The sequence below is a fragment of the Topomyia yanbarensis genome, chromosome 2 (assembly GCF_030247195.1).
Source record: "Topomyia yanbarensis strain Yona2022 chromosome 2, ASM3024719v1, whole genome shotgun sequence".
NCBI lineage: Eukaryota > Metazoa > Arthropoda > Insecta > Diptera > Culicidae > Topomyia > Topomyia yanbarensis.
Window position 1 is genome coordinate 102,846,239 of NC_080671.1, and position 13,179 is coordinate 102,859,417.

A 13,179-nucleotide genomic window follows, 5' to 3' on the forward strand; every position below is an offset into this window, starting at 1 on the left:
TTTAGAAAAAAAAATCTGGCAAAATTAAAAACGCTGAAACATAAGTTCAATGGTTTTATTAGCGAAGGATTCGTTAGAACTCTTGCAAGGCAGTCCAGGGGAGAAAAGATTTCTCCTCTTTCTGGTCGTCTCCACAATTGACAAAAGATGTTCTTGTGGATCACCAACCCGAGTCAATAAAGCATACAGATTTTCGTAACGAACAGGTGGCGAGATATTTTTTAGCATCGCTGTATAAGATAGCTTCGAGCATTCCTGAAGGGAGCGCTTAAGTTTATCCCCGCGCAGCTTGCAGGCAAAGACCACACTATCAATCTCCACAGCCCGGACAGGTACGTAGATACGATAGTCTCACGTGAAACAGTTGAAGAAAAAAAAATCTGCTTTGCTTAGTCGAAATCGTTCATAATATCCAGTACTTATATGCCCGGGTTTTATTCAGTCATGACCCCATGTTATCGGGGTCATGGCCGAATCTTGCGTTGTCAGGCCCCGTGAAATTTTAATGCATTCGTTTCGGTTAGAGTCCATTAATATACCAGATGAATAGTTTGAAGACGGGAAGGAAGTCGGAAATAGTCCACATTGACTTTTTGCACTTTAATACCTTTTTAAATAAAAAGTGTACGAAAGGCATTAAAATTCGTGTAGGGCTGTGTAGATGTAAACGCGCAAAGTGATTTACTGTTCTTGAACAGCTACTTCTTCAAATATGATAAGTAAAGTAGCAGATGAGGGATTCCATGAGAAACCGACCGACCGCAAAATAAGACCATCGTCGATTCGAACGAAACTTTGCAGGTGTGTTCGCTGTATGAATCTCCATGATATTCTCTGGCAATTGGAATATTTTGATACAAGAGTAATTTTTCAAAAGGGCGTAAACGTTTCTACGTGTATGAATTTCAAATTTTTTTTTGTTCGATTACTGTATTTTATACAGCAAAACTATCTGAGAACAAGTTACAGGGAATGAATACTTCTGTCCGAAAAAATATACACTGAAAAAAATGTTGTGTCATTTTTCAAAAAAAAAAACAAAAATTTATGATAAAAATTTAAATTGCGAAAAAACCCATTTTTTTTAAAAAAAATATATTTTGTTACCAAAAAACTAAAGAGAAAAGAAACATTTTGATTGTGATTGCATGATGGAGAAAAAATCGGTAAAAAAGTTTTTCTAACAATAACTTCGTACATGTTTTTAAATTTCATACTAATTGATATACAATTATTTTATTTTAGGAAAACTTTTTTATTGAAAGCTTCTCCAGGATCCAAATACACTAAAAAAGTTGTTTTTACGTCTTTAAAACGATAAACATTAAATTTTTGACATTTTTTGATGGTGTAACGCGAATAACTTTTAAAAAGAGCATAATTACACGAATTAATTGTTTTTGAAGGAGCAAAATTTCAAATATCTCGAAAACTATCGCATTTTGGAAGATTTTTGTTAAATGCATTTTTATTTTAAATGGTGCTTAGAATTATATTCTGTAATAGAATTACAATTTTGTATGTCTATTAGTATGAAATTTAAAAACATGTACGAAGTTATTGTTAGGAAAACTTTTTTACCCATTTTTTCACCATCATGCAATCACATTCAAAATGTTTCTTTTCTCTTTAGATTTTTGGTAACAAAATATAAAAAATTAAAAAAAAATGGGTTTTTTCCCAATTTAAATTTTTATCATAAATTTTTGTTTTTTTGAAAAATGACACAACATTTTTTTCAGTGTATATTTTTTTCAGACAGAAGTATTCATTCCCTGTAATTCGTTCTCATATAGTTTTGCTGTATAAAATACAGTAATCGAACAATAAAATTTTGAAGTTCATACACGTAGAAACGTTTACGCCCTTTTGAAAAGTTGCTCTTGAGTCAAAATAATCTTATTACCTGTGGAAAATATTTAGTCTTGCATGACGGTGAAAGGTGTAAAGATTCATTGAAATCTAAGATGGTCGGTCACGATTTTAAAGATTTTCGGACGGATCTTCGTGGAATTCCTCAGATGATTTGAATCGATTTGAAAATATTTACGTTAACCCGATGTTGAGGATATTTTGTGGGAATTGTCAGTTGTAAAGGTATGAACATTTCATAACAAAATATTGTCATCGTCCTTTGCATTATAATCAATCTCAATTAACTCATTTAATGCCAAGATGCCATTGAATCGAAAAGAGTAGCGATCGAACACGTTAACGTACAAACGCTCGAACCCCTCGCAAAGATACACGCGCTCGCGAAGTCCCCACGCCCGCACATATCTGAACTGTACAATGAATATCACAATCAGTATCACGGGTCCGCTGCAATTGGCCTTAAGCAGTGTTTTAGTGGGTGACATTTCCCGTTTCGTCTGCAATTGTAAAGAGTTATTCTGCCGGGGAGCCCTTCTGAGAGCCTAGCTCTACAGCTCCAGTAGGACCACTGTCGAAAAAAAATATTTTTTTGCATTGCACTGGATGAGATTGCACTATATCTCTTCAAACGTTCAAAATCACTGTAGACCGAGTGATGAAATCATGGCCGGCATTTTGGAAGGTTTTTCATCTGATAGTATACAAAGTATCGCAATGATCGATAAACGCTAGAATCACTGTTTCGTGGTAAAAGACTATTGAAAAATATATGCCAATTCAATTTTTTTTCTTATGGGCATGACGGGGTTAACTGCTAGCACGCTTGCTGATTAATAGCTTTCCAATGTAAATTAGAAACCCCGATAGAAGGAGCACTGGGTCAGTCACAGCGAAACGGAGGACGACGATTTCTCCGCCGCGGTCGTGTGATCTGCCGTAGACGACCCCACTGCCAATGTATAATAGTGAGGGGGAGCTCGCAGCCAGAGCACTTCGAAACTTTTGATTACATTAATTCCGCAGTTCGTCGTCGGTCAAATTTGTTCTAGTTGCTCGCCGGACTAGTGATCTTCTATGAACCGAACATTGGACCCGTTAACGTTTTCATTGGGAGATTTATTAGTGCAATACATGTTAACCTTGGACTCGCAAGCTGTTAGGTTAGTCGCGACACATCGCAAACTTGCCCTAAAATGAACTTTTTCTGTTTTTCTCTCTTCTTGTTCCTTCGCATTTGATCAATTTTAACGACACACGCTAATATAACAGACGAAGTCTGCGTTTTTGTTGACTTGTTTGATGTTATTATTTTTCGCTCATTTAGCGTCATTCGCGCTTCCTTCTTCTGCTTGTCTATAATAAACCAACAGTGCATTGTACGAATTCGCCAGCGACCGACTGCGGGGAACATTACTAAGATGTCCTACCTACCACTCGCAACACGCGCCACCACTGCACCAGAGTGGAGCCTACAGTTCGGATCCACCACTGGCTCGCTGGCCTACATCTGTATGTGCGCGCTGTGTGGCGATGGTGGTGGTGGGTGCGTCCGGGTCAATGGACTTGAGCGAGTGAAATTTTTGTGTGATTATCGTGTGTTGTACCTACTTACTAGACACACAGCTTGATTCATTAGCGCCATCTCCAACCCCCCGCAAACCACCCGCACTTTACCAGCTCTACTGGGGCCGGCGCTGCTGCAGGCGTGACTGACTTTGAGGGGGGGGGGGCGACTCTGTTGGTCGGTCCGCGCGAGTAACAGACCGAATATTTATTATTGCGCAAGCTAATTTTAAGCGCAAATCGAATGGTCATACTGGGTGCCGTTTATCAGTTCACTTTTTCTCGGTGGGCGGGAATCATTTCGTTGCAAGAAACTGACCGTTGAGATATGAGATTGGCTGTGACGGATTTTGCGTCGACTTATCTATGGGGTTTGACAACAAATTCACATCTTATTTTCTTTTCTTTATCATCTGACCTAGTTGGTGTTAATGAAATATTAAGATGGGGAAAATCTAATTCAAATGCAAATTTACATTAATCACATTAACAATAGAATGCAATGTTTTGCTCCACTGTTCCAAGCCGTGCAAATATAGCATTCTATTTAAAATCGCGTTTGTGAACGGTTTGGCCTATTTTGTTAGATGAAGAATTTCGCTTCATCGACTAACCTGAAAGCATCCAAAAGCACCATCCACTCTCGCTGTGGTTCGGAACATTGCTTAAAGGTAACGACCAAACAGAGTGGAACAAGCAGGATTGATGCATCCCCTATGATTTACACTGCAATGCTTTCCGAGATTGTTTATAGAAAGCCAGGAATCACAGCTTCCCCCGCTGACAGTTAAGAACCGCTACCTAAGCAGCTAACGAAGAACTCGATTGTTGTTAACCCGGTAGGCTGGAAGAGATCACCAATCCGCCAAGCAGCAACAGCAGATAAGTGTGGTGTGATGATGTTTTTTATTCAGTTCGTTTATTTGATAGGCTCAAATGCGTTAGCTTGGCGGTACCAAATTCATTTTTTTACATTTTGGATGTCTTAAGACTAGGAGGTTACAATTTTGAAATATTTTTTTACAACAAGGGGGATTTTTGCAGCAATCAGTGGGAAGTTTTTTGAAATTTTTTTACAGCTATCTGAAAACTAAGAATACAGTTTGAAAGGGGAATAAGTTTTTATGAGAAATTTGACGGGTATCTTAAAACTAGGAATGCAGTTCGATATACAAGGTGGGAAAGAATATTTTTTATGTTAAAAGTACAGCTATCTTAAAACACGGAATACAGAATGCATTTGTGGTTTATTTCCAGCATCGCTGTTGTTGCAGTTGTATCATGTACAGAAGAGAGTAGGCGCATATGTGGCTAGGTAAGAAGACCAAACTTTCCACGTTCAGGCAAACGGGAGATCAGCGACATGATTTGGAGTCTCGGGCTACCCAGACTTCAAGCCACGGGTTGATGGGTGGGAGTCACCGAACCGGCGGAGAATCGAGTCGCTCTTACTTCAAATTGCGTGGTAAGGGCGACAGCGGTCACATAAGGCACTCTGGCGCTAATCGACTCCACAAGGCAGGACAGGGAACTTCTAAAAACGAAATATGTGTCACCCACGCCCACATTATCAAGCCCGTTAACGTACAAATGCTCGAGCTCTGCGCGATAATACACCTCAAACATACAAACGCCCTTGTGTTCAAGTGAAGGTTTTTACACCTAGAATTTATAAAGACGGTCTCAAGTGCGATAATACAAACACCCGTTCCGATATGATCATGAATCGGTCACTAGGGTTGAGGTGTCGAAATTCTCGGAAATACCTACCCATTGTTAATAAACGAGATATAAAAGAGAGGGACTAAATTGGAATATTTATCGTTTTTTATGAAAATATAGATAAGGGACATATAGGGAAAATCGCGATTTGCAAGCATATCCCGAACTGGGACATTTGGTGGTCTACCTCGGGCCCAAAGGGAATCTTTTAACTGAGACCTGACGTCACAATACTCGGCGCATACCCAGACAACGTGCTCGATGTCGTGATAGCCCTCGCGTCACAACCGCACAGACTACTCTCCACAATCCCAATGCGCTGCAAATGCGCATCCAAGGTGTAGTGGTTGGACATATGCAGGGACATTACAGGAATGAAATACCGACCACCATCCATTCCCCTGAAACAAGGCTTCGTTGATACCTTTGGGATAATGGAATGTAGCCATCGTCCAAGTACACCACGAGGTTTTCCAACTGTTGAGTGTCCACCGACGACAATGAGCCGAGCTATGAAAACCGTTGCCAGCTAATACACCTCGATACACTCAGCATTCGGAGGGACTGCTCTCGAGCCCTGTTCGTCTCGGACTTACTCTCTGCCAGAGTGGATTGCCCTACAATCCTCGGACGTCTGGATGTTCAAGCCCGCGTTCGAGCTCTACGCAATAACTCCCTTCTGCGAGTTCCGTTCAGGAGAACCAACTATGGTTGCCAGAGCGCTGTTACCGGACTCCAACGAATTTTTAACAGTGTGGCGACGGCCTTTGACTTCAACAGGACGCGGTATGCGATAAAAGTGAAAATCTTGTCAATTTTAAAATGTAATTAGTTTAAGCAACCACCAAGGGGCCTGTTGATGAAGGTAATAAACATAAACATAAACATAGACAAATACTAAAAAATCGTTGAAGCAGATTGGTATTTCGTATATGTCACCGTCTAATGCGCCCACCTTTGCTAAAGAGTCGGCTTTTTGGGGTTCATTCCCCAGAAAATACGAGAATTGCTTTTTGGGGTTCATCGCACAAAGAGCCTCGATGGAGCTGAGGCTGCCCGAAATGATGAAGTAGTGATCTGTGGGCAGAGTGTCGATGATCCCAAGGGTGTACTGAATTGCAGCTAACTCTGCGACGTAAACTGAAGCGGGATCATTGAGCTTGAATGAAGCGGTGATTGTATTATTGAAGATACCGAAGTCAGTGTACCCATCGAGATTTGATCCGTCAGCGTAGAACATTTTTTCACAGTCGCCTTCTCGGAATTTTTTTTAAAATATATTGGGGATCACTTGGAAGTGTGGTATGGTGATTTGATGAAATAAAAAGAAGCAGACTTCGTTTAAACTAGATTTTTTTCTTTATTTTTTGTTAAAATAATTTGTTTTCACAGTAATACTCAAAAGACAATTGGAATACCCGAGCAAACGATAAGCCCATAATACCCTCATAGTTATGGTCCCATTTCACCCCAACTGAGTGGTGTTTTGATAGTGTTTTTAATGGGATCAACCCATGAAAACACCATAATCATGGTCCGGTATATCCCATATAAAATCTATACTTTGGTGCATTTATGGGTTATTGAGACCATTTTATGGTGTTTTGATTGTTGCGAAAATTGGCACGGACCATGGTTATGGTCTTTTTAAGGAGCCGAATGGTGTCTGAGCCCATGAAAATTTGCTCGGGTATGCAAACAAAATAAATCGCCAAAGCCCACGCGATTGAAAGAACGCGCGAAAACACATACAAACGCTCAAGCCTTTCACGATAATACAAATCCGGTCGCAAACGCAAACATTCACGCATACCTACGCCCATGATCTGGCAATCGTAGAAACGTTCCGGCGATTAAGCCAACGTGGTAGCACTTACGAATTTATAAACGCAGTCTCATGTGTACCATACATACGCTCGCTCTCGTGTGATCATGAAACATACTCCTCTGGGAGCTCCCACTCTAAAAAAACGGAACCTTTTTGTACTAGACAACAAGCCTTATGTAGACCCCAGTTAGATGGAGTAGCTCAATTTCATCCTTCATTTGAACCGTCCACTCAAAACTAAAATCATAAGCATGACGGCTCGCGCGGATATTTAAAAGCTCACACGAGTATGTTAACGGCTACATTGTTATATAAACGTTTTCAAATTCGACAAATTATCAACACGCTAACATGCGCGACATAAAAACGCCTACGCCATCAGACGTGTTCACATAGAAACGCGCGTGTTATTCACGATAATATAAATCTGGTTGGTGAGGCATGCGATCACATAATCGCGATCATCTGCGCACACTTACGCCCGCGATCTCGAATACATAGAAATGCCTTGCTGATTAAATCAATTTTTTTAGCACTTAGGAATTTATAAACGCCGGTCTAAGTGCGATCATACTGACGCCCGAACATTAATCGTTCACGTCCAGAAGCCATCACCTTTGATCCTAACAGCTTCGGTTCATGCCTTCAATGATGTTCTGAAAAAAACCGAACTCATACACTACAAGTCTCGGGGCACTAAGATCGGATACCGTAAACCGGGGTGACATTGATCACTTTTCGAAGTAATGATTCCATATTTTTAGACGCAAAACATTTTTTTAAACCAGTTTAGTATTTTAAAACCATGTACTGATGTATGGAGAACAAGATTGGATGGTTTTACCTGAAAATGTCCGCTTACAGCTATTTTTCTAAAAATGATTACAAGTTGAAGTCCGTTTTCGTATTCCGGGGTGACTTTGATAACCTGTATGTTCACCCACATTAAGTTATTGATGTCAATGTTTTTCATTCAAATGTTTGTTTAAACTAATTGTGGAAAGATACTCAATGTTAAATAGATGTTAATTCGTATTATACAAAGCATTTCAATGTCCTGTAAAATTCGAGTACCAACATTCGTATAATTTGTGTCCAACTAGAATAAACGATTCTGAAAACCCTCAAAACTGCTAAAATTGTTTATTTCAGTGCTTTATCAATATACAAAAAGTTTCATCCATTTTAACACGTTGGAATATTGAACAATAAAAAAATGTTGCGAATTTTTGAAATTTGAAATAATTGCCAACTAGTTTCACAAAAAATTGTATTCAAAATTAACAAACTCTTAAAAGTAAATTTGGCACAAACCACTCTACAGGAAAATAAAAACTCGCTTGTAATTTATTACTCTTGCTCAAATCTGAGATTTATTTGTTTTATAAAAAATAGACACTTTACGAAGCTTCGTAAAAATAAGGTAAAGTCAAATTTCGGTTTTTTGTACCCAAAAACCGAACAATATACTCAAAAAGTATAACGATTTAGTATTTTATAAGTTTAGAGAAAAAATCACTTCAAATTAAAATGATTCGGTAGACTATTCTGGTTTAATAAACGATCTACGAAAAAAGTTTCGAGTGATCAAAGTCACCCCGATGATCAAAGTCACCCCGGTTTACGGTACTCTAGTGATAATCTATCTGAATCATACACTCAAAATCGCGGATCACGCGAATATGTAAGCGGTTACAGGTGTATACAAACGAAGTTATACACGCGTAGGTTCATACACGTGACACCCACGCCCACGTTATCAAGCCCGTTAACGTACAAAAGCTCGAGCTCTGCGCGATAATACAGCTCAAACATACGAACGCCCTTGTGTTCAAGTGAAGGTTTTTACACCTATAATTTATTAAAACGGTCTCAGGTGCAATTATACAAACACCCGTTCCGACATGATCATGAATGGGTCACTAGGGTTGAGGTGCCGAAATTCTCGGGAATACCTACCCATTGTTAATACTGAGATACCAGTTCTAAATGAATATAAGTTCCGGTAGTTTTGGTACTATGCAAAGCTTTTGGTGATGAATTTAATTAACCTTACCTCGCAATACATACAGGGATCTATTTCAAAACATCGGATAGCAAGGTGGCATTAGAAGATTAACGAATATAGCTGCCGTTGTACGTAGCTGGTTATTTTACCAATTCTTTCAAAATTAATTACAACGATCTTATTAAATTTATGTACAAACACCCATAAGCAACAATTATTTTTTGGCCTAAGTCACACCAAGATTTGTTTTACTTTTAAAAGAGGCGGGCATAGCGTGTTTGGAAAATCAATTGCCTTGTACGCAGCTCACCTAGGTTCGATTCCCAACCCCGCACATAGGGTTAGAGGCTTTTCTTAAGAGATGCTTCTAACCTGTAAAAAGAGGTGAATGACGTCAAGGTTAAAACCTCTATAATGAAAATTTAAAAAAATCTAAATATTAATCTATAAAAGAACGAACCACATCTTAGTATCGAACCTCGATCCGAATAGGGTACGCTGAGATCTGTCCTGCATTTGAGATCAGCGTTGTTTGATTATATATGGTTTGCATTCAAAGTCATGTTAGAAGGAATATGTTTTGTCATCAGGACAGATCACAACACGAACTGTTGGAAATACATGGGCAGAAGTTTGAATTCCACTTCTCCGGTTTCCTTCCAGGCGCACCGAGTTAGTGTGCGGTGCCATCACCTTGGTTCAAACGTTGTTGTATTCAATGTTGTGTTGTACCACGGGTGCCTCCAGCCTCGGCTAGACTTCTGAATGTTATCAGTACCACATTAGTCCCATAATATAGCCACTTCATTGAGGATATGTTTCATCTCTAGTAACTGTTCCACTTAGCGCACGTTTGATCTAATACGAGTTTGTTGAAAGTCAATTGCAATGGTAGTTCTAGCAATGGACATACTTTTAACTTCTGTGGCATTTCACTATGCAGTCAAAATAGCGATACTATACTGTTTGTGCAGTGGATAGGCAACAAAGCAGTTGATAGATCTATAGCTTGAAGAGAGACATTTTTGCTTCTTCTCTGTGCAAAATTAGAAGCAATGACTGAGAAAGATATTCCAGAAACCCTAGTACCGTCCATGCCTTCAGTTCTAATATTTGAGCCGTACACTCAAAACTAGACATTAGAATTCATGCGAATATGCCAATGGCAATACGGTTATTCAATCAAATTTATACACGCGAAGTTACATGTGTACTAGCACATCAGACATACAAATAGGGTTTTGGTACCGGTAATACCGGTACCGAAAATCCCGGGAATACCGATCCATTTTTGGTACCGTAATACCGGTACTGAACAGAAGCCAGTACCGATATTTTCGGTACCATAGAATTTTTTTATGAAAAATATGTGGACTCTCTAGGTGGACCTGTTTAAAAATATCGGTCTGCAAGATGATTTTTATTTATATTAATTACCTTCAATAAGTTAAACATTACTAGCTCCCGTTGTACTGAATGGTATGTTTAAATTCCTGCTTTATTTTGTCCAAATAAAATTTTAACGATCTTGTACTAAATTTCAAAATATCCATCTGTTGAAGTCGACAAAAGTCGCACCGCTTAGCAGTTATTGATTTCAAAGAAGGTGCCGCATACGAAAAATATTTTCTGCTGAAATGAGTCACGCCATTGCGAATCAACTAAAACAATAAATATGTTTTTTGATCAGCACAAATCAATCATCTGAGAATAGGGTCATCAGTTTGAGCATTCAATTTCACTTTGAAACTTTTTTCGATTATTTTTTAAAAACCTGTACTTTACCGGTACTGAGGGCTTCAGTACCGTAGTACCGGGTCTCGCCAAAAAGGGTCGGTACTGCGAACCCTACATACAAACGCCCAGGCGATCGAACACTTTAACATACAATCGCTCGAACCTTCGCGATTCGCCTCGCACACTTAGGTTCACGATATCGCTAACATGAAAACGCCCCGGTGATTAAGTGAATGTTGTAGCACTTATAAACTTATAATGGCGGTCTCAAGCGCGAACCTAGTCACGCTCGTGTTCACGCGAGCATAAATCAGTCGCGTCCGAAAGTCTCTACTCTCAGTCCTAGCAGCCTAGGCATAGGACCTAAGTTGTCCCGAACTAATTGGAAAATAAAATGAAGCTGATATACACTATACAATACGTTTCATGCCGACATGATCGGAAACTGATATGGGGGAACTTTCTCTGTTCTAGTATCTAAACCGTTCACTGGAAATTAAGTATCAGATTCACGGGTCGCACGGTCATTCAAGAACACACATGGGATATGCAAATGTTCACACGGTTTTAACTTCGAATTTATACACGCAAAGTTACATGCACACACGGTACATACAAACGTCCAAACGATCGAACACGCTAACATAAAAACGCTAGAGCCTTTCGCGATGATACACAAAGGTGGACATGCAATGGCGATCATCCACGCACAATATGGCGCAAACACAAAAACGACCTGATGATTAGAACGGAGCCGGTGGTTGAGTGGTAAGCGTGACCACCATTCATTCCAGTTGGTCTGGGTTCAATCCCAACCGAGATCGTTGAGATTTTTCTGAGGTGAAAAAATCTGTGGTCACGTCTTCCTACGGAAGCGAAGTAAAGCCGTTGGTCCCCGGTCCATGAGTTGATGGATCGATATCTCATCCAGATAGTGTAGTTACCTCTCTGGCGTCGGTAAAGAAGATGTAAAATCCAACTTATATACTTACTAAGAAATATCTCCTCCTCCCGTGATACTTTTGGAGTGCGCAGTAGTATATACGGCCTCTAGCAAAACCAAGTATCGGACTAACATTCCTTCCCTTTCCTTCCGCGATCTACGTTCGGGCCTGGCCAACGCCAGTATTGATCACTAAAAACACTAGGATTACCAGCAGTTGCACATTGAAAGATGTTTCGCTACTCCCAAGCATAATTATCTACTGATTCCCTGTGCAGCTTCAGCTGGTCCATATCGATAACGGAGTAGCAGCCAGGGGTGGTCGCACAAACTCAACACAAAAACTACCTGATGATTAGGTGAACACTGTAGAACTTATAATCTGATCAACGCAGGGTCTCAAGCGCGAACATACCAACGCTCATTCCCACGCGATCGTGAAGTGCTTACGCGCCCGCACATCAAAACCCTCACATTCAATATCACAATCACGCCCCGCTGCAATTGGTCCTAAGTGTTTAACTGGGTGACATTTCCCGTCTCGTCTGCAATTACTGTGAGTGATTCTGACAGAGAAAGATGGACGATTTTGAAAGATTTCTCAGAGTGACCAGAATAAAATAACCCTTATGTTTATTTCTTAATTTTGTTACTATGTTTTAATTGCCGCAAGGTTCTACTGTATCTGTAATTTTAGGAAGGTTGAAATGCAGAACAAAGGCATTTTAGCAGCGTCAAGCTAACGCAAACGTGTCGTATCAAATAAATGAACTAAACTTCAAAAGACAAGGAAAGAATCTCACTAAATGACGTTTTTTGGAAGATTACAATAAATTGACAGTGAAGTTATGGGACGCGGCTGGCCGAACAACTCGTTAGTTAGTTTCGCCCTTTTTGCAAAGTCATGCTGAAATAGTAAATTACCGGTTGATTTCGAGCCGCTTTCTGCGATCGCTTCCATGAATTCGGACTTAATAATAATAATAATAATGATAATACTAACCATAATGTGCCGGTCGTTTTGCATATGCAGCGCACGGGTCCGACCGGCTGATTGTGACGCTTTTGATCAAGGGGGACGGTGAGGGGGGGCGTAGCGAATCTAAATGCGTTCACCTGTTTTGGGCTGCTGCCCTTCACTGTGCATGTGGTGTGGTGGGCGCTGCTAATTGTCAGTTTTTCTTCGGTTTTAATTATTTAAATTTAATTTTCTATGATTGAGATCTCAAACTTCGGCGAGCTCAGCCACCAGGAAAAAATATGCTAATGAATAATACTAACCTACAACTTTTTTTTCTCCACCCCTCTTTGCCCTCATTCCAGACATTAACGATCGGATCATCGCCATGGGCTACCCGGCGGAGATGCTGGAGTCAATCTACCGCAACAAGATCGAGGACGTGCAGAGGATGCTAGATAAGAATCACCCGGGACGGTACAAAATCTACAACCTTTGCTCGGAGCGAAGCTACAACCACGAGCGTTTTCCGGTAAGTTTACCTA

General features: G+C 40.0%; 1 protein-coding gene across 6 annotated transcripts in view; it reads left to right on the forward strand.

Annotated features, from left to right (window-relative positions):
* Window positions 1-13,179, forward strand: part of LOC131679043 (transcription factor mef2A) — a 297,358-nt gene that overhangs the window by 158,737 nt on the left and 125,442 nt on the right. For all 6 annotated transcript variants that reach the window (XM_058959580.1, XM_058959575.1, XM_058959578.1 and 3 more), the window contains one exon: window positions 13,000-13,166. In XM_058959580.1, coding sequence (XP_058815563.1) covers window positions 13,000-13,166 — 167 coding nt within the window. The remainder of the gene's footprint in view (window positions 1-12,999; window positions 13,167-13,179) is intronic.